The following is a 22,033-nucleotide window of genomic DNA, read 5'->3' on the forward strand; positions in this document are numbered from 1 at the left end:
CTTGCTGATGGGAGACGACACAATGTCTTGCGTTGCGGATGCTTTGGAAGGGTAGGAGACATTTGGAACCTGCCTTGGGCAACATCTGATGAAATCTTTGGGCTTTTGCTAGACTAGTCGCGATAGTCGGAGAATCAGAAGCCTGTGTGACAGTCTTTTTCTGCGGGTGTGATCTCAGTGATCAGAAAAAAAAAGTGAGCTAACACGATAGGAGAATTAATGCTTGCGAGGGGAACAAAGACGCGTCGTGCATTTGGCAGCGGCGACGCGACGGATGTGCGGGTTAGCTTCATCAACGTCATCGTGGCTTCCGTACGCGTTAGCGCACCTGCATGTAGGCAGGGGCTTCTTGCTCGGTCCGCCATCCTCAAACCATCAACCTTCATCGCTTTCATCATCAAATTCATTGCAGTCACTCATCGCAACGCTTGTGTCATTACCACCCGTTTATTTGTAAGCTTGTAATCTGTTAAGCTCTACATACCCGTGCTCTACCCATGTTGCAATGCAAATGCATGCTGAATGAAATCGCTGACATGAAATTCAGGGACATCGTACTGACCCCCATAGCTAGGCTTCTCAACCCGCTCGCGCGATGTTACCGACCATAATCTCGTGCCAAAATGTCCACTAGATCATGCCAGCAGCAGGCGCCACCTGGTTCCAGTTGCAGCCCTCCGGTGGGTTCTTGAGAATCCGAGAGACAACGAACTGGTGCGACATGTTCACATCTTGCACATCCTGCAGGCCACGGATTCCAGAGTCTAAAAAGAGAAACCTTTTCCAAAGCTCCTTGTACTCGCGGACGTGCATGGGTGTCCTCGCATTTGGCTTCATGGCTTTAAGCTTCTCGCCATATTTCTCGGCCGAGCTACGGGCTAAGTCCGCATCGACGACATCACTGTAACGACGAACTCGTGCATCAAATGCCAACTCCTTTAGATTTGCGATAATCGTTTGGCCGATGGTCTTAGGCTTCAGTGAGCGAATCGCTGCGATTTCCTCTTCGGTCAAAGGTTCGTCATCCCAAGCCAACTCTTCCACTGGGTTGGATAGCCCGGAGATGGCCGACGACGGAGCATATAGCTCAAGAGCCAGCGATGAGGTCTTTTCTATGTCGCAGCTCATGTCAACATCTCCCAAAGCGCTCGGTCGGTGAGACGCGCCGATCATCTGCTTCTCATGTATTGGAGCCTCCGTAGCGCCGAGGACGGATCCGGCAGGTGGTGATGAGGATATCTGGTCACCAACCCAGCTCTTGCAGCTTTCAACTGTGGTACGGTTGATGAGGTTCTCCTGGGTTGTTGAAGCGATGAGTGCATCTTTCATGTGCTCGGGCATGCCCGTGACCGCTCTACCACATCCTGGATCCACGGAAGCTATACCATGTGTGCCTAGCAAATGGCGATCAGCAATGGCGGGCTCCGCAGCGACAGGGTTGATCGAGTCCATATCAATATGCTCTGCTTCGGCAGCTAGCGCCCTTTTGGAGATGAGCTCCGAGCACGCCCTTATAAAAATGATCGCGGACGCCGGTTCCAGAGCGCCGTAGATGTCCATGTCTTTAGTAGCATGGATGGTTCTTGACTCGTCCAGGTTGATGACTGATGTTTCGTTGCCTGCCTTCGGATCTCTGCACCATTCGACCTTGACGACAGGATGGCCATGAGCGTTCGAATTGCTAATTCCCTCCGGATACAATACTCGCAAGTACTGCTCGCGCTGAGCTGCGGTCAAGTTCGCATCGCTCGGCTTGTCTTGTCGAGTCATCCTCCTGCAGTCAAAGGTCCATGTCTCTTTGTTCACCGAGAAGACGATCCAGGGCGCGGACTTGAACAGGTAAAGACCGTCGGGGGTGGGGAAATATCTGGAATCATCGGGTCTAGCATGAGGGTTGGTGGTCTTCTCTGAGTAGAGCTCCCTGATCATCATACCGGACTTGATCTTGTTGAACTCCTCTTCCACGGCCTTCTCCTTGATCTTGGTCCAGCCCGGGACTGATTGCATCTCTTGGCGGACTGCTTTTGCACGGGACTTTCCGTCTACTTCGGATCGTTCATCTTGGTCGACGATCTCATCGCGTATTGTACGACCGACGGAGGACCCAGTAGCAGTACGTGTGGCCACTGGATGAGGGCGCCCTGGTATTGACACCGTATAACGGCCAAGCCTCGCGGGTGTGTAACCGTGGTTTGCTTGCGGGAGACCTACTCGACTGTTAGCGCTGTCACATTCACAAGAGAATCGATCACTTACGAAGCCCATTTCTCCAAAATGGCCGATGGGCTTGGTACTCTGGCACCCTGTGCGGCTGACCCTCCCTAGTCCTGTTTGCTCTAGGCATGTCGTAACGACGCGCTCTGGATATGTCGATGCAAGTAGATGATATCGGTGGCTGGTTGGAAGAAGCGTCAGCAACCCGCCAACTGGGTCGTCGACACTCTGTGCGCAGAAGACTAGTAAACCGCCCAACGCGTAGTTGAGCTGAATTGGAAGACCGATGCGGGCGGAGTGGTTTGCGACCGCTGTTGCTAACCTTTGGAGAATAGGGCGCTGGATTGGACTAGGCGTATGCATTCATTGCGTACAAAAACAATGGTCAAAGCGCGTCCCACAGCGAAGGCAAAATTCCATAACACGTGCGACATTCTCAGCTCAGTGAAAGATCAGGCAGAGCCTGCAGGACAGGATTGTGTTTCAAGCTTTCGATCTTTTTACACCAACATCGCGTTCAGTCTGGGTTAGCACGCGGGCACATCTCGTCTCAAACGGAAGCTTCATAGAACCACGCTGTGGCCAAACCCTTGCGTACTTGTTCAGTCTTCCCAGCCGTGCTTCCTTGGATTTTGATACAACAGGAACAAATTCTCGCATCAAGCTTACATCTAGTAGTCGTGACAACACTGGAATATAGCGATGAAACGGTACATGCACTAAAATGACGATTACCGCGAACATGCGAACTAAATACGAAGTATGAACCAAGAGCGTCTGCACTGCGGACAGCTCATCTTATCATGAACCCTACCGGGCATTCTGAAGAGCGCAAACTTAGGCGATTTTTAATGACGCAAACAAACGCGAGTCTAGCGGCATACTCAACACTGACGTGCATCAATCTGAGCTCGTGAAAATGTCTTCCGGCGTCAACAATGAGTTCCAACCCCTTACTTGGAAACAAAGAACCATGCATGTCGTTCAAAGATATCAACAAAGCCACTAGGCTATTCGTGGGACGGCCTTTGTTTCCGAGCTCCCGATACACTAAGTAATCCGCTGAAGTTCAGCCCGATGCTGCCCTGGTCCAACTCGCGCGTTCTAGGCAGTAACGTGTTTTCGGAAATCAAACACTTTGCACTCCTGAGATTCCAATGTCCACATCAAACATCGATCAAGTGTCGAGCACGCAGTCGAATCACCCTGGGGCAGAGAACCCTCCACCGCATAGTCCACATTTGGAGAGCACAGAAGACCAAAATGTCATCCCAAGGACAGTCGAACCATTGCCAGAGGGATCGAGACTTTGGCCGGCCGCAGAGCGGGATGAACTGTCCATAGAAAGTTACAGAGCGGGCTCGGCTACCTTGGTTGAGGTTCCTGTCGACGGCAAGCCAGTCATGGCGCTTCTGCTCTCGCACGAATTGGGCCAACGGATGTTCAGATCTGTGGAACTACAACTTGAATTTGGGATGCTCGAAGATCGCTTTAAAGAGCAGATCCCAGCGATTAATCACAAACTATCTCACCTCCAACAGATAGTCGATTCCACGAAGTCGGGTCTAGCAAATGTCGAACGCATCAACCTTGGCTTAGTGAAGCAGCAAGACCCTAAACTTGTCGCAATGCAATCGAAGGCACAAGAGAAACTACTCAAGGATGAGGAGGAGCTAGAGCTGCTCGAAAAGGAAAAAGCAGAGCTAGAGCGCAAGGTTCACGACGCGAAAGAGGCATGGTTCGAGTTCGCGTGGAATGTGTGTGTTCACCACCATATTGCTTTCATCAAAGCAGGATTCAAAGGAGAAGGTGGGGACAGCGAAGATGGAGAAAGATCGAGCGCTGAGTCTGAACCAGGTGAAGAAGCCAGTGGCGCAAAAGAGTCGGAAAGGAAATCTAGTCCTACGGCAGCGAAAGAGGCACAGCAGCCCGTGGCTGGAAACGAGATGGCTATGGTGCTGTACACCGGTAACAATGCAAAGCAGGATACCACGATCCGGAATGCGGATGTTCCCCAAAGCAAGCCCCCTGATCTCACCATGACTCGATTCACAGCAGAGGATGAGATCAGACTCAAACTCCGCACAGCAAAGAAAGCTTTTAACAAAGCTGACGACGCACACGACAACCACCGAAAATGCTACGAACTCTCATTCCTTAGATACTGCGCACAGTACCCGACCAAACCCGAGGCCGAACTTGCCGCTCAGTTTCCCCTCTACTTCATCAGAAAGGGACAGGAACTCATAAACGCGTTACGTGTTGCGGAGAAAGCATACCATGAGGCAGAGAATCGCGCTTTGGATGCGAATGTTTTCACCATTCCAGACGAACGTATCGAAGCAAATGTTAACCCGTATCTGGATCTTGATGATCTGGACGCGAAGTTGATGCCGTGGACTGATAAGGACCGGGCACGCATTTACAATTGGCGGCATGTCGAGGCGGGTGTTCTCACGCCGCCGTCTATTCATACGATAGATACGTTCTATGATGCGAGTTGCAGTGAAGATGACGACAACACCGAGAGTGTTGTAAGCGCGCAAGACATTGAGGTTCAAAGAATAGAAGCCGCTCAACCGTCAGCACCATCCGCGAACAACAATGTCGACACCATCGCAACAACACCGGCGCAAAATGAAGCCGGGCCTCGTTCGGAGGAGCATGATATCCCAGAGGGAGTGGTCCTATTGACCAAGCCCGTTGCAAGTCAGAACTCCTACTCGTCTACTGAATTAGCGTCGACAATAGATGGCGCAGCTTCCTCTGAGGTGGTGGAAAAGCGTAAGTTCTGCGGTCAGGTACAAGGACATGATAGCTTTAGTGTTGTCGATATGAGGATCAAACGACAAAAGATAGATAGATGGCAGCGGGATTGCGCGCGGTGGAGGGCTAGTAATTTACATTTTGAATGAAAGGTATTCTCTTTCCTACTTTATTTGAATTCTTTCGCATGTTTGCCACGCCATGGCTTTCGAAAGTCTGTCCCGTCTATATCAGCTCATCCAAAGTGTGTGAAGGTCATGTGCTGCCGGGTGCAATGCAGTCAGTGAAGATGAGTGCACCCAATCCGGACACGCTTTGCCTTTCTAGGTTAGTGTAGGCTCACGATTAGTTCCCAACTTTCTCTCACAAACACGCGGGTACTTATTGCGACCTTGCCACCTCTGCTCCCCATCCGCTGAACTCATAGGCAACGCCACGACGCTGATCTAGTCATGCCTCTGTCCGATTTCCAGATACCCGATTCCGTTGAGGGCCTGCAAGCGGCTCTTAGCAACGTCGATGAAGAGTGAGTAACCCGACATCTAATCGATGGGTAACTGACTGACGTTGATTACCAGCATACACAGTACTGAAGACAAGGAACGCGAACAAGCCCGCATAGCAGATGATGATTTACGGTTGCTGGGCGCGAAACGTCTTGCCATACGCATGTAAGCTATACAAGATTGGACAGGCACAATCATTCATACTGACAGTTATAGGCTCTTGTTGTCGAAGAGAGACCAGCAGTGTCGAGAGGCTATACAGGAAATACCAAACGCGGTTCTGGAGAAACTGCCACGCGAGCTCCGAGATATGATCTACACTGAGCTATACCGCGGAAGTCAGGCCGAGCAGGACGAGCAGGACGAGCCGTACGAGATTGTCGACAACAGCTCTGAACACCCACACGACCCCCTGTATGAGTTTGCGCCTATGGTCAAAGCGTATGAGCCGCCATATTGGATGCTGGAACGTGAAGTCGGCCCTGAGTTTGCGCGCGAAGCTGTGGAGATTTGGTACAAGCTCGCCTATCTCGCGGTCGATATAAAGTTGCTACAACCACTCTTGCAAGACGATGATGGTGTCTTGTACGACATCTGGTCGCCTTCGGTCCGGACATGCGATTTCATTAGGAAGCTGGACGTCGACATCGGCCCCGCGTTGTTACCGTTGCACACAGGGCGTAGTAGACCATCGGGTCGAGCAGTACACATCCGACAAGTCTGTCGATCACTCTCTACCTTGTTGGAAGACCCGAGTGTTGCACGGAAGGAGGGGTTCAAACTGCACATTGCCTTTCAATGGGACATTTCTGACGATTGGTCCGATTACCTCAAGGCAATTTGCCCAGTGGTCTACCGTTTGAAGGCCCAAGGCTTCTTAGTGTCAGGTAGCCAAGATTATGGAGAACGCATCCGACACAAGTGCTTCCAAGCTGGCTGTCCGTGCGAGTTCTTTCGATTTGGAGACACTGATTGGGAAAGTAGCCATATCGATGATTGGTTCGACTGCTCGGAGGAGGAGTGTATGAAGAGGATAGAAGAGGAGAGAGAAAGACACTGGGATGAAAAAAGTCAGTGATACGACACAACGCACGGAAAGTGTATTTGGAGCATGAAGCCAGTCGGTAAACGGGATGGCTGGTGCTCGGGCTTTTCATCGTCACATGAACTGAAATTCATCCGCATGTAGACGCTTTGTGAGAAACATAAGTCCTAGTAAACACCCTGTTGTGCCGATCATTGTGACATCGTTGCAGCTAGCTCACGAACCGAATGCGCGCGTTGATTGAATTGTCGGCAACGGCGCTTCTAGGCGCGTGTATCGTGAGCTGAATATGAGCGACTTGGCGCGAGACGCTGGACGCGCGCTATGGAAAGACAATCATCTTCAGTAAAGCGGGCGAAAGAACGGGAAGTGAAATTCCGTTGACGCGTCCAGGAGAGAGTTGGTCACGCCCGTTCAAGATCAATATTACGGCCCTCTTCTACTGGCCAATCGCGCTGCCCATCCTCTCGCAACAGGGGTATCGGCCCCCGCAATTGCCGCCCTCATCTTCGCCACCCAAACATCAACACGGGCTTGATAAGGCCTGTCGCATCCCGCGAGTCCCTGCATAACATCCTTCCTGCGGCTATATCTTTTGTTTTGCAAAGTAACAGCGAATAAACATGCCAAAGTTCTTTAAGCGCATCTTCAGCGATGCGTTGTTTCGGAGAGAGCCGGACGTCAGCGACATGCAGCGATCGCGGCGCGTGCTGGTGAGGAGCTCGGGGGGCATGCCAGAGGAACAGACGAACTGGAGAACATCGTTTTTCGATATTCAGGTTCAGGATGAGGAGCGTCGTGCGTTGAGGGATGGGGCAAGTGTAGCCGGTAGCGACATGCGTGCCGCCGAACGACCTATTCTAGCACCGAGCCACGAACAAATACCAGTGCGCAAGCCGAGTCGCGCGCGGAGGAGATTGAGCAAGAAGCATCGAAGGCCTGCTTGAAGTGTTGTTGGAGGTATGTATGTTGTATGCGACGTCAAGTGCTCGATGCTGACACGTCTCTCTAGAAGTTCATCGCGGCGTCGTTACGACCACATGCTGGCATGATGGAAGTACGACAATATGGAGCTAAAAGAGGACATGTAATCTAGCACCAGCGACTTCCCCCAGCACGATGGATTGTGCTATGATCGAAGTGGCTACAACGCTGGCCATCACCTGCGCAGCCTGGCAGGCCAGCTACGCACATCGGTGGGAGCAGTAAAAAGGCTCTCTACAGCACACGACCCTTGGATGAAACTGTCTATGTTCATCGGACACCTAGAATATATGATATCTACTCGCAACGACAGCCTACTTAGGACAAGACGAAGGATCGATATAATCGGGGCTCGTCACGTGTTTTGCCCCTCACCGAGGCTTGGCTTGTCAGCCATTCCAGCTTTACGGAATGGATATGGATTACTGAACATCAAACGTTGTCTGACTTCCGCATCTCGTCTTCGTTTCTTCAATGTTCATCACCTTCTTTTGTTGTCTCGCTATCGACACCTTTGCAGCGCTAACTGTTATCATCGATCTTCTTTCGGCATTCGAGAATTGACCAGCCTAATAGCAACGGAAAATTCTCGATCTCCTCTGGCCATCATAGTACGTGGTATCCCCAACTAGATCTGCATGATCCCTGACCTTTGAGCTTGCACAGTTTCCTGCAATTGCTATACGATTTTCAGCTGTTAAGAAGGACTTACCGAACAACTCGAAGCTCGACATACGCTGCGCTACCTGCTCTGAGCGTTAAGGATATGCGATTATCTACGTCCCTTCTCTGCCTTCTCTGTATTTCATCGCACAGCGACGCGGTTGGCCAGCCGTGTAAATGTGTGAGTTGAGATTACGCATCCGCTGAGTACGGCTGATGCATATACCAGGCACCCGATGGTGCTTGTTGGCCTTCTATCAACGAATGGAGCGACCTCAACACGACACTTGATGGCGCACTTATCCGCAGCGTTCCACCGGGAGCAGTCTGTTACCCATTCAGGCCGGAGTTCAATCGAGAAGCCTGTGACTACGTGACGTCGCAGTGGTTTAACTCGTCATATCACGCTGCGCATCCCGTCAGTATCGACTACCCTATATGGGCGAACAACTCTTGCAATCCACTCTTTCCAAACGGCACTAGCATCGCTGGCAACCCGCATGCTGAAGTGCAGGGATGTAATATCGGCAACTACCCCGCCTACGTAGTGAATGCCACCACTGCTTCTCAAGTCAGCATAGCTTTGGTTTGGGCAAGTACAAGAAATATTCGCGTTGTCGTGAAAGCGACTGGACACTCATATCAAGGCCGCAGCACTGGTTATGGCAGCCTAAGTATATGGACGCACCACATGCGTGGCATCGATTATCTCGCCTCCTTCAAGCCCATGTCATGCCACTCTGGAACTTCGTATACTGCTGTTCGTGTTTCAGCCGGTCACATAAACATCGAAGTTCAAGAGGAAGTAGCTCAGCACGGAATGACGATCGTCACAGGTGCTAATCCTAGCGTTGGGCTCGTTGGGTGGCTCACAGGTGGTGGTCATGGACCGCTTTCGACCAGCTACGGGATGGGGGCCGACAACTTGCTTGAGGCCACCATTGTCACACCTAATGGCGAAGTCGTCCTCGCAAACCCGTGTCAGAACCAAGAATTGTTCTTCGCTATACGAGGCGGAGGTGGCGGCACATTCGGCATCATCACTGAAGTCGTCATTCGCACCTTTCCAACCCCGAAGACTACTGCACATATCTTCCAAGTCCGGTTAAAAGACTCAGGCAGAGGCACAGATTTCTATAAGTTCTTGGGATTTCTGCACGCTGATATGCAGAGGCTGAAAGAAGGCGGCATGCAAGGGTATTACTTGGTTGTGGGGCCGCCTATTGTGCCCACTCTATCATTCTCTTGGACATTTCTACTTTACAACGCACCAAGCGGAGCAGTTGAGCTACTCATGGAACCTATCGAAGCATATCTGCAGGAGCGGAAGCAGGTTTTTGAATGGCAGTCGGTAATATCGCACACGGATACGTACCTGGAGATGCACAAAGCCAATTTCACGAACGAGCAAGTCGCAAATGGTGGCTCGGCATATGGGTCGAGATTGCTCAGTGCTGAGAGTCTGGCGAATCCACACCTGACGGCGATTGTATTTTCGAAGATCGGCCCAACCGATGATGCCTTTGAGCCAAATGTAAAGGACCTCAGCTCTGGATGACATCTGTGATCTTGGCTAACATACCCATAGGGACCAGTAACTAACCCACTCCTCATCGGCCACATGATTGGTGCACCGAACGAACCAGCTTACTACCCTCTTCAAAGCAGTCTTAACCCTGCATGGCGGAACACTCTCACGCACCTTATCGTCGCATCGCCGTTCGGTGACACTGCACCCCAAGCCACTATCGATGATGTGTATTCAGATGTCACACACAGAAAGACCGAGGCACTGCGGCAACTCAGCCCCAACACTGGCGCATACTTCAACGAAGGGGATAGCTATGAGCCGGAATGGCAGGAAGCGTTCTGGGGCGAAAGGTATTGGATGTTGAGAGGAGTGAAGAGGAGGGCCGATCCAAAGAACGTACTTTGGTGCCGCCGATGCGTTGGGAGTGAGGCTTTGGTTGAGACCAAGGATGGGCGGTTGTGTGAGGTGAATGCGGAGGGCCACGACGAGCTTTGATGCAAACCAGCTGAAGCATTGGCGGCTGTGGGCTGTGGATATCTAGACTTATGATTAATCTGCATCTATTTCGCATGGTTTTAATCGCTGATCTTGCAGTGTTTCCCTCAAAGTGTGGTCTAGTTGGCTTCATGGAAGACGATCTGGATGCCGGAGATGAAGTTATTTCCGGGCCGAGATAGAGCCGCAGGTCACTTAGTCATCAATGACATTGGAACATCGAACGCGACCCCTGTCTCCTACGCGAACGCGGTCTACAACATCGCTCAAGCAGCCGTACTGCCTACTGCCATTGCTACCGATGCAAGCCTATATGTCTTGCCTGAGCGGCTCCACACATCTTCATGAGTTTACCTAAGTTAGGCCCGACCTTTGACCTCACAACGCGTCCACTCACCTCCCGAATCGACCTCCCATACTCGCTGCTCGATTGCCAGACACAACGTACACTGTCTGATCATGTGGTCCAGGTGATCATGAGGTTAGAAAACTAGGCATAATCGGCAAGCTATAAGCCGGGTGCATGGCGACTTTGGGAATCCCCTAGACTCGACGCGTCGCATAGAAAGCTTGCGCGACTGCTCCACGCGTACAATTTCAAGCTGGCAATTGGTCAGGGATATGCCTTGGTGCCTCTTTGGACAACACGGAGGCAAAAGGATCCAGGATAAGAAGCCAGCAGCACATCGCAAGCCGGTGGTTGGTCGGAGAACACCGCTTTGACGCGGAGCAAGACGGTGCCAAGACATACACAGGCCCAATTTCCAACCTCTTCTGAAAAGATGGTACGTGGTTATCTTCACCGCTCGTTTATGTCCGGGTCTTCTCTTCAGAGAAACGTACGTACAGGCATATCAGGAAGGTACCCTTCTGAAGCCCTGCTGGCTGATGTGTCATGTCTGCGATCATGAGTCGTGGTAGACATGATCTTTCAAGGTGCTTTAGACTGCAACGGCGCACTCTGCAATCGGGCATTGTACCCAGGTTGTCTGGGCATGCTCGTAGTGTATGGCTTCCGGCAGGCATCGTTACATCAACCTTAACCCGTTGAGATTTGGTTGTTGAACACGGACTCCTCTGAGGCCTTACCCACAGACCGTCATCGTACATGAACACGCTTCTAGATTGACTCCACTCTGTTCTCCCAGCCTTCTTTCGGATCCTCGCCTCCAGCCTTTCGATCCTTTCAACGGCTATTCACGTGAAAGACCAGAACGCCATTCGAGCTGACTAGCAACTGAGGGTGTACTGCAAGCGTAGAAAGCACTGCCTTTCTCATGCACAGACCTTGGAATTCTCCCAAAGTGCTAATTACACACAACCATCATCCGACTTTTCCCGCCTTGCGGCCAACTAATAGGGCTAGCTGCACGTTACAGAAGCCCCGCGAGAGCCACTTTCTACTCGCACTCGGGTTTTCTGGATCTGATAATGTAGCGCCGTCGCTCATTGTCATGCCAGTGGCCGGTAATCGGGCTAGGTTATTTTCCTTCGCTCGCTTAGATGTTGAGCATGAAGCTAATGACGCACGCTGCTGCGCACGCAATTGACAAGTGCGGACTCTCTTCCGAACTAATGTCTCAACTACTTGCAGCATGATAGTGCTTGTTCATTTTCCTCTCCGCCGATGTTGTTGTTGATGTTTACGTCAAAGTGTTGTGGGCGCGTAGGGAAACGACGTTTCGTCAAGCGCTGGGTCGCAATGACGGCCGCAACGGGGCTGTCGCACAAAGTGTGCTATCCCTCTGGTTCCATAGGCTCTACTGCTCTTTCTTTGTTGTTCTCGTTTCCTTGTTCCCCACACTTACACTGGTGGGTTTGAGCTTACCGTGCATGTCATATCGGTCCTTTTGCTACGGTTTCGTCACCGCTCATTCGGTTGAAGGACGATGCGACCAACGCACCTTACACCCCGATCGTGTGGGCATATCCTTGTCATGGTAGTAACTCCTGCCAATTGGATCAATGCGGCGATTTTTGCCTTTGTTATAGGTGTAGCTTTGCGAGCATCATACTGCTTCAGCATTATGTCGCCGGCGGCCATTTATCTGATGCGGATAGGCCACTAATATGGAGTAAGGTGCGATGTCGTAGGTCACTTTCGCCCCACATGCCTAGCTTGTATGTCTCCAATTGCTGGTACCGAGTGTCATGTTCAGTGCGTGCGACGTTCAGCAGCTTTCGGTCGACCATATCAGCAGTAACTGCCGCCATCTGAAACTGAGAAATGCATGGAGGCTCGCCTGAGCATACCCCTCTTTCTGCGTCATCAGGCAAAGGTAGGTTCTCGAATACTCGTCTGCGTATGCCATGTTGCCGGCGTTTTCCTTGTGGAAGCCACGTGCACGGCATATAGCCTTTGGCAGCCCCAATCACTGCTTGTTGATGTTTTTCCGGATCAGCACATTGTTGTCCGGCCATATCAGCGACCCAACACGGTTACGATAGCCAGATTCATGCGTAACACCATCCTTCCGCATCCTTCGCATGAACAACACATCGTCGCTAAAGTTCTGCTTTCTTTGTCTCTTGTCAGTGTCTGCACGCCTTCATCGGTCTGACGGGCAGCTCGTATAGTGGCCAGCCAAAGGATGTCGACGGCATCAGCCAGACCATGAGCTTGTCCCCTGATCCCTCCTCCTTTGTGCATATGCGGCTAGAGGTTGGTTGCATGCAACAGTTTCCCGTGCTCGAGCGAAACCTGCCAGTGCCATGCACATGCTCTCTCGGTGGTCAAGCGAAGACAAGGCAGGGCTTTCAGCCTGAGGTCCCGCCACTTCGGTCTTTTCACGTTTTGCACGGGGTGGCCGCCATCTACTGCCACACTTGCTTCAGGTATTTGTCGTAGCTTATCCGTCATGTCATGCTTCACTCCGTCTCCGTCATCGAATACCTTGCTTTTACTAAGACGTGTGACCCGTGGAGTGATTTGTGATGTCCTCCCAGGCAATCTTTCGTCATCCAGTCTGCGCTGGTCTCGGCATACATGAACGTTCTCATCCGCCTTGACCAACCATATTCTTCTTACGCGGGGACATGTAACCTGGCTGGCCAGAACGACTTGACCCACCATGAAGCGGCGCCCACCAATCCGCCTCCACACAGCTTAGCCTCGTCATGCACAAAGAGCGCCGGTGACCGCAGCTCCGGCCCACACAAGCACAGCACTCGCTCGTCTCGGGATCAAAATTGCGTGCGACTTGCCATCTAGTTCCATCGCTGCCCATGTACTCGCGGCGTACCCAGCATCGCCTTGCTCTCACATGACGAGAAGTATGCGCGGAGTGCCGCGTAGCAAATTCCAACGTCGAGCCTTGATGAGACTGAGGTTTGCGTACTCAAGGAGCGCAATTCTGGGCATTTTTGCATGCCAGGACCATAAGAGGCCAAGTCACAGCGTCAGAGAAACCCAAAAGAGGTGGAATCAGCAACGGGTCGATTGATTGCGCAACTATTTGCAAGGTTACTTATGGTCGCAGCAGTGGCCGCAGTTGTCATGTTAATTGTGATGGCTGGTGTGTGGTTCCGTGCACGACGCAAGTCCGTCGTTGGGCCGGATGACACCACAAGGGCACCTCGCTTTCTGCATCACTCGATGTACGCTCACTTTGCCGCACTCATGCCATGGATGCCCAGAACACAGTTGAACAAGATGGCTATGAATTTACAGCTCAATCTAACTGAGAGGAAGCAATTGACTCGGCAATGTGGAATTGTTGCCTTGTTCGACGGCAAGGCAGACTGATTGAGTCGACTTACGAAAGCACACTGCATCATGTTGCCACTGCATTGACTACACAATATAACTCAAGCCTTGTTTGCCATCCTTTTGGGCTCACCGGTAAAGACGGTTCTAGTGAAGAAAACCTTCCCATAGGCCCGGTGGAAGCATCCCTCGCTGAGTATGAGCGGAAAGGCAGGCGAGCCAACGCGGATGTGTTCGTAAAAGCTATGACAGATGGCGAGACAACGCCAGGGATACGGCTTCTCCTTTGCTCAACCATATACCGCTCGCCACGTCAGAGGATCTCCGATGGGGCATGCTTTGGCTGGTTCTAGTGTGTGTCCGGGGGCCCAGATGATTACCGTGATATGCGATGGCGGCTTAGGTTCCGCATTAACTTCACGCCATCCTGTTATCTAGGATAGGAATGCCTGTCAGCGTGCAGGGCCTAGTCAGTCAACAACGGACCGGCCACGGGCAAAGTCAGCCGTTGAGTGGGGATATCGATCAGCTGAATGAAGGACCCAGTCCGTGCTATGCAACATGCATGCGGATGTTGCTAGCGTTCCATCCCAGTGGCGATGCTGGGTGACCAGGTGCGAAGGCGAAGACGCATGTCTGCAGCAGAACAAGATAAGGTGACTGGCCAACAGCGTTTCGAGTCCATAGTGGAAAGACCGGCATGTTGTGTGTCAGCCAAGCGGTAAAGGTGAGGATCTCTAGTGGACGCAAAGAACAGCCGAGCACCATCGGTGAAGCTCAGTGATGCTACACAGGTTGATTAGCGTGACCACAAACGGAAAATTTGGGGTCGAGCATGTAGCGTAGGAAATGAGAAATGCCCGAAGTACCGTGACCACATGGCGTACTAGTGCGTAAGGAGACAGCGATGCCCAACCGCAGGCGACGATACTGCTTATTCTCCAGGGCCTGGTCAGTGCATCTTGTAACGGTTGACCATAGCTCGAGGTGAAGGGAGTGGAACCTAGAGACTCTCAAGGTTGGCCCGTGTATCGCCTGGTGGCATTTCCACTGAGGTACCAATAGCGGGAGCCATTGGCCAATCGCTTATTGGACCCAGGAAAATATTCTTGAACCGGACTGTAACTCGGCATACACCAAGCAGCACGTGATCGTATCTCGGTTCACGAATGCTCCATCTCATATGGCATGAGAGGCCCGGATTGCTCGACAAGGACACACCATAACGACCCCAAGCGCCAGCTAAGGCGTCTTGACAAGGAACATGCGGGATTTTCGCATCTGGAACAAAGGGTTACGTGGTTGAGGAAGCCACGACACGTTGATCCCCTAGCAAATGTGATAACTGTCTGCAGCTGGAAACGCCGGCACGGCCTAGGGTATCATTTCAGCCCGTCTCCGCATTACTCTAGCGTCAGAGTAAGAGGGATCCGTGAATCGTAGCGATATCGTTGGATGGAACCGGGTGGGGTGCTACCACGTCGATGAAAGGATAGGCCACGGCATCAATTTATGGCCTGACAGCGAAGCGGGCTTGGGTTCGATGGATGGCCGGCGAGGCCGGCGAGAGGAGTTCGTTTCGAAGGATAAATAGCGGTACGCTGCTGCCAGAATATCAGTCTCTTCACACTCAGTCCAAAGATCTCTTCCAGTCATTCACCATAGACTCTGATCCTCAGCCATCTTTTGCAACACCGGGCTTGACCAACAACACCTCTCTTGGGTATAGACCATAGCCGTCTTTGCCAAAGACCTCCTACCATCCAACCATTCTGTATGTGTCTTTGAGGCTCAAGGTTGAGGTGACCCCTGAGCTGACCCACTTCCAGGAACGCGATCGCTGGCCCTATCAACAAGGTCCAGTGTTTGAACCAGCAGTAACAGGTAGGTGTTCGAGTGCTGATATCCAAGCGGTTCGTGAACAAGACTAACGTGTTACCGAACATCAGACGTCCAAGCTCTTCCAGCCTGAAACATGTGCTTCTACGACCAACACAGGTTCGTCTGCGGCGACTGGAAGTGGGGCCACTTCCGACAGCACTGCGCCAAGGAGTACCGAATCGGCGAGACGTGTGGCATGAAGCTCATCATGCAGACAATTCCTACTGGAACATACTGCAAGCTCTGTGAGAAGATCAACACCAAGATGCGCCGCCGAGCCGCTGAGGTGGACCGCATCGGGCGCTGGCAGCGAGAGCCTCACAAGTTCGGTGCTTCGATCGAGAAGTCGATGGAGATGATTCGCAGTCTGGATGGAGAAATCAATGAGCTGTCTTGCGAGCGCAACCGTAGACTGCAAGCAGTCTACTGAGGTTACAGCGGTCATGGCGCGGGCGTCTGCGGTTTCGTTTCATGTATACCGCTTCGGTATTTTCTTTCAGTTTGAGGCCATTCATTTTTTGGGTCCAGAGGCGGAATGATGCACGCAGAGCTGACATTGAGCGATGGCATACGGAACAGGGAAGGCCGGGCGTTACCTCTCACAGTCGCTTCTTTCTATTCCTGAGATTCTCAGTATTTAATGATGCAATGATCATTTCCAGTTTATATGATTGGTTGCTTCCTGGATTGTGGTGATCGTAGCCGCTGTGCTTGAATTGGGGGCTGAAGCTGTCCAATCCGTGACCGTCGCGTAGCCGCGAATAGAAGTGGAGAGCTCATGGTGCACGGCCCGGCGAGAGACAGTACGGCGCTTTCCCCTCAGTCAGGGAAGGCTGGTCGGGTGTTCGGGCGAAGAATTTGCGCCATGCAGCAAGGTCGACCATCGTGAGATGAAGCGGGCGGAGAGTCGGATTCGGTGGTGTTGTTGTGTCGGAGGACGGCTGGTGGGGTAAATTTCGCAGCTTGGCAGACACGTGACCACGCTAGGGCTTACTCGGATGGTGTGAGCGGGTAGTGCCGATAATGCCCCGGGCTTAGTTGCCTATCCCATAGTGTCAGCTGGTCGGCCTGCACTCACTCTGTCATCTTGTGTACTCTTTCTTCCACGTCTTTGACCTGGCTTGCGTTGCCTATGGACACCACGATATGTTCGTTCGTCCGTAAAGCTATTCTGACAGCACCCCGCATGGCCTACGGTCGATAGCTCCCCCTGTGTGGCCGAGCTCATGCGGCGCAGACGTGTGTTCGTTCTGGATTATCGAGGGAAAGGTGCGTGAACCGATGCGTCGATCAGGTGGGTGTATGCAGTGGTCTGCGAGTACTTCGCTCACTTTGTCGGCGTCGCTCTGATGATCGTCTGTTCTCGTGGGCCATCTGTCGTGTTCCGTGTGTTCCATCATGCTTTTCGTCCGGGCTGCACGATGTTATTCCTCGTTCTTCCAGTTGAGAAAAATGCTTTCGAGGTCAGCTAAGCTATACAGTGGTCGTAGTAGGTTGCAACAGTCTCAAGAGCCAGGAAGGAAGGTTAGAAGAGTCGACTTACGTGGCGAACGCTAAGTGGCCTGAATAGCGGCTGATCGCCTTCATACGTCTTCAAGGCTCAACTCCACCACGTTTCTTCTCCGCCATCCGCTACCCGTATCGTTATCCAGACTCGGTGACTCACCACCTGATGTGTGTTCGTGCGAAGGAGAGCGCGGGTCGTCCAGACGAGAGGATCAAGAGCGTATGGGGCTACCGAAGGTCTTGAGTATGCTGCGACCGAAGCCCTACCACGGCGAGTAGGTTTAAGCGCTCGTGACATACGACAGGTTGTCACTCGTGTACTACCGCTCCTCCCTCGGGCTGAAAGACGCGGTTAGGTGGACACCTGAGGGGCATACGTTCAGCTTGACGACCAATAAGCCAGCTTGACGTGTTGTCAGCAGGACCACTCGGACATGGTTCGTACATGACTTACCACAGAAGGCATGTGTAAAAGCCGCACTTTGGATGTATTGGGCTGCAGTTGAATTTGTGTGCATAGCCGGAACACATGTAAAGCACCGGTTCGACCAATGATATCGCGAGACAGCACTTCTGGACATGCTGGGCAACCAACCCAGTACTTCTCTCATCTCGCTACAGTTAGGTAGTGGGCGACTAACTAGTTTGCATGTACTGGCGATACGTACCGCTTGACGCTCATTCATCTTGCTCTTTTCGTCGTCGCTACAAGCCTTGCGCATAGCGACTTTACCCTTTTGGGTCGATCTTGCTTGCCATAGCGCTCCCGCATATTATCTGCATATCGGAACGGACGCACTACCTGTCCCGCGCCAATCATGACAACATCGAGGTCCGCAGGTCCATCCAGCTTTCAACTGCTGTTCATGTTTTTTCCTCTTATCGTGGCAATGACTGCACTCGTCGACAGTCTACACCCTCAGTCGAGGCTGGGCATCCCTATATTTGTGTCACCAAAAACAGGCGTAAACTAGTTTTCAGGGCGACAAAGGATGTATTGCGTTCGATGCAAGGCCTGTCATAGCCTATGCAGACCTTGTAGAACATGCGAATGTGGTACGTTCTTCGCCAAGGGCTTGACCAATCACAGTCCAGAAGCGGCATTCTGCCTCGATCGCATGCCGCCGACTTCGCCCAACGAAAACCTTGGACAGCCACGAAGTATGGCACGCTAAACTGCTTCCATGATTGTTAAGATTACCTTGATTTTCTGTACATGATGCAGTAACTGGGAGATTGCAGCTTTTCCAAAACGGGTTGTTACTCCAAGTATCGTCGACGGTTCTATGTCCAATAGCGCGCGCTCCCACCCCCACCGGCGGCTCGTCTCGCAGCGAACGTCTAGGATGGCCCTTGCTGGTCGGCGAAGGTGTTCGAATACCCCACGTTGTTTTCGCAAGAGAGGCATGATCTTCTAATACGAGGAAAGGACCAGACGTTCGTCGTGTGGCAGCAGGACCAAGCGCCTACAAGGGACGCGAACCAAATTTGGAATACCCCAGCTACTCCATCTTCCATCCCTACAGCATTGTTCCACGGAAACTCGACACCGGGCGCGCTGCTACAACAACACTCTGGATGAGTCTCGTGGCTTCTGAGGATAGAATCCTATAATCTACCTAGATATGTCAATCAACACGTGATTGGCCGTCTGGGCAACCTGCGAAGAAAGGAGCCCTTAGCCACACCTTCCATCTAGACTACTACTGCGTCTATTCCAGCCCACGCCGGCCTCAATATTTGCACCAGGAGACCTCTGCAACCTCAATGCAAGCTTCATGAAGTACTCCACTAATGTCGGCATAGAGTATATACCGCGAAACGATGTGGAGTTCCTTCGCATTACAACACCAGCGGTGCTGACAGATAACTCATCCGTTCCTCCGGGGTTTGACCCCTACGCTCCATCGCTCTGAGATTACACACAAATCAACAATCTCCCGTTGTAAAAGAAGCAATCTTTACCATCAGGTGTCGGCGTCAAGTCGATTGGATAAGTTACAACAATGGTAGTGGCAAAAGTTCGTTCAAAACATCCGCATCCAAAAACACGACTTAAGGCCTATACGGTGTCACATGAACTTCCAAATGGGCGTTCCGACGACATCGAAATCCCGCTTCCTCATGCATCACCAACAAAAGCATCAATCACACTCCCACTCCCATTCTCTACGCCCTACCTACACCTTCTCCCCCACCCCAACATCCCTCAACCTAACCATCAACCCCCCCTTAGGCCTCGCCGTAATCCCCCCCTGAATCCCCGCCACGTGCCCCTCCACCTCAAACGCAATCTCAAACCTGCCCACAAGACTCGCCACAAGACAAGCAAACTCCGCTTTGGCAAACTGCATGCCAATACAACTCCTTGGCCCATGTAAAAACGTCGTAATGGCATAATTCGATTCCGCGCCGCCCGTGTTGGCAGTACCGGGCTGCATCCAGCGGTCAGGGTTGAAGGAGCGGGCATCCGGGCCCCAGAGGTGGGTGGACGTGTTGATGGCCCACGGGCAGATTACTACGGTTGTGCCGGCGGGAACGAAGTGGTTTTGGATGGTGGTGTCGTGGGCGGTTTCGCGGAGGGTGAGGGGGACGGGGGGGTATATGCGCATTGTTTCTTGGAGAACGGCGTTTAGGTACGGTAATCGATCGATTTCGGTCGAAGAGATTTGACCACCTGGTTGTAGTGCTTCAGGGAGCTCGGTGCGTATCTCTTTTCGAAGCCGCGTTTGCACATCAGGGTTTTGACACAGCAGGTATACGGCCCATGACATGGCTGAGGCGGTGGTTTCGTGGCCGGCGGCCAGGAACGTCATGAGTTGGTTCACAAGGTCTTCGTCGCTGAAACCGCCGGATTCCATGGCTACGCTTAAGATATCCATGCCTTTTGCCTCGCCGGATTGCAGCTTTTCGCGCTTGTCGTGGATGAGATCTCTAGCGACTTTCTTAATGGTATCGACGGCGTTGCCGATTATGTCGTTGCGCGCCAAGGGAAGATTTACAGCAACCCAGTGGGGAAGCAGATTGAGCAATACTTGGATGAGTTGAGCACCTCGGGCGCCGGCGAAGATCTTGCGGTAGGTTTCATTGAGTTCGTTGGACGGGTTGCTGATGGCATCGAAGTCTTTGCCCATTCCTGCGACACCGATGATGTCGAGAGTGGCGCGGGAAGCCCAATGACCGATTTCGACTACAGATGACTCATCAGGGCTGCTCTTGATAGTTTCAGCCAGCTTGTCTGTAAATTCCTGGGATTTACTCCAAAAAATCGGGTATAAGTCTTTTACGTGTCGGAAGTTGAAGGCAGGCATAAGTGCCTTCCTCTGGCGCTGTAATCACATACACATTAGCAACTATCTTCTGAAAATGCATCACCTATACGCACCTTATGTTCATCCCCCTCCGCCAACAAAATCCCCACGCCCAGCAACCTCCCCAACCCCTTCCTCAACCTCCCCGGCTTAACAAACTCATAGCTCCTCGTCACCAGCACCTCGCCAATCGCCTTCGGATTCGTCACCAGTATCCTTGGCTCATTGAACAACCACCGATAATACAACACGCCATCATTCGGCACATTGTCAATCCAATCCCGCTGCGGCTCGCCAGTCGGGTCCTTGTAGATGCGTCGGAAGTGGCCGAGCAGGAAATGGCCGTCTGGTGGCGAGGGTAGATGCCTCAATGGACTCAGAAGTAATGGGTAGATAACGATGGACCATGCCAATTGGGTGAAGACTGCGATTGCGAAAAGCGCAATAGTGTTCTTGATGTAGCCCTGCGAGACAGCGACGGCAGGCGCATATCGCTGACTGAACCACGTCCACGCCGCAGCTGCAAGCAGCAAGAAGCGTTTCGGCACCACCATAACAGGAAACTCTGCGCAAGGGGCGCGGTTGCAGATGTTCGAAAGGGATGGACTGTTTGGGATGGATTGACCTGCGAGAATGTGGCGAAGCGGCGAATCAAGTTGTTTCGGTAATGGATGACGTAAGGAACTTTGTTTGCGCCACAACGAGGGTTATGATGCGGCGTGGTAAGCCAGAGAGCTGCCAAGTACAAACACACGTAGATGGTATATCGTGAGAAGAGAAGAATGAGAGTTCAGCAAGCCAGCTTAAACATCCAGCTGCTCGCCCGCACATGCATCGTTTCGATTGCGCGTAGCTGGTCCGAAAAAGTCCGTGCGTCAGAGTCGGCATGTTGTCTTCCCGAGAACGCCCACCATTTAGGGCACAATTGCGACTGGCTGGCGGGATTGTTGTCCCGCGTTGGCTGAGTGGCTTCAAGGCAGCAGGAATGTATACTGATCATGGGGTCGCAAACTGCAAAAGCCAACGGACGAGTTCCACGGGATGATGTTGGAAATTTATGTGGTGTTGAAGCATACGTGTCTAGCTACTATTGTAGTGTGTGCCCCGAAGTGCATCTCCTGTTCGATATCTCTTGTTAAATGCATTGCTAGTACATACTTTTAGGTAGATAGGCTGTGTTTCTGGGGATTGAAGCGTTTGACCGCGGAATATGGTGGATGGCGGGTGGTTACGTTGTGCAATCTCGAATAGGATGTAAGGTAAACGATGCAATGTCGCCGTTAGGATCGCATCCTATCTGGGGTGGGGAAGGATGGTTTGGATAAATCGGATAGTTGCTGACGACAACAAGATGCTGAGTCTAGTTCGCAGTGCTAGATATGGATGAGCCTGGCGGATATGTGAGCGATTCCAAGCTCGAATGTA

The 22,033-nt window shown here is 52.1% G+C and overlaps 5 protein-coding genes across 5 annotated transcripts; 3 read left to right on the forward strand and 2 right to left on the reverse strand.

Annotated features, from left to right (window-relative positions):
* Positions 1–630: 630 nt before the first annotated feature.
* On the reverse strand, positions 631–2,265 carry J4E93_007179 (uncharacterized protein; the record flags this gene model as incomplete). Its single annotated transcript, XM_049345089.1, has 2 exons — positions 631–2,073; positions 2,257–2,265. The coding sequence occupies 2 exons, from the start codon at positions 2,263–2,265 to the stop codon at positions 631–633; spliced, it is 1,452 nt and encodes a 483-aa protein (XP_049198014.1).
* Positions 2,266–3,689: 1,424 nt separating this feature from the next.
* Positions 3,690–6,564, forward strand: J4E93_007180 (uncharacterized protein; the record flags this gene model as incomplete). The annotated part of the gene is made up of 4 exons (XM_049345090.1): positions 3,690–4,998; positions 5,431–5,506; positions 5,559–5,651; positions 5,703–6,564. The coding sequence occupies 4 exons, from the start codon at positions 3,690–3,692 to the stop codon at positions 6,562–6,564; spliced, it is 2,340 nt and encodes a 779-aa protein (XP_049198015.1).
* A 2,305-nt stretch (positions 6,565–8,869) lies between these two features.
* Positions 8,870–9,736, forward strand: J4E93_007181 (uncharacterized protein; the record flags this gene model as incomplete). Its single annotated transcript, XM_049345091.1, has 1 exon — positions 8,870–9,736. The coding sequence occupies one exon, from the start codon at positions 8,870–8,872 to the stop codon at positions 9,734–9,736; it is 867 nt and encodes a 288-aa protein (XP_049198016.1).
* A 6,149-nt stretch (positions 9,737–15,885) lies between these two features.
* J4E93_007182 (uncharacterized protein) lies at positions 15,886–16,221 on the forward strand (the record flags this gene model as incomplete). The annotated part of the gene is made up of 1 exon (XM_049345092.1): positions 15,886–16,221. The coding sequence occupies one exon, from the start codon at positions 15,886–15,888 to the stop codon at positions 16,219–16,221; it is 336 nt and encodes a 111-aa protein (XP_049198017.1).
* A 3,256-nt stretch (positions 16,222–19,477) lies between these two features.
* On the reverse strand, positions 19,478–21,162 carry J4E93_007183 (uncharacterized protein; the record flags this gene model as incomplete). The annotated part of the gene is made up of 2 exons (XM_049345093.1): positions 19,478–20,626; positions 20,683–21,162. The coding sequence occupies 2 exons, from the start codon at positions 21,160–21,162 to the stop codon at positions 19,478–19,480; spliced, it is 1,629 nt and encodes a 542-aa protein (XP_049198018.1).
* Between the last annotated feature and the right edge of the window lie 871 nt (positions 21,163–22,033).

The sequence above is a fragment of the Alternaria ventricosa genome (assembly GCF_023758065.1).
Source record: "Alternaria ventricosa strain BMP 2768 chromosome Unknown scaffold_12, whole genome shotgun sequence".
NCBI lineage: Eukaryota > Fungi > Ascomycota > Dothideomycetes > Pleosporales > Pleosporaceae > Alternaria > Alternaria ventricosa.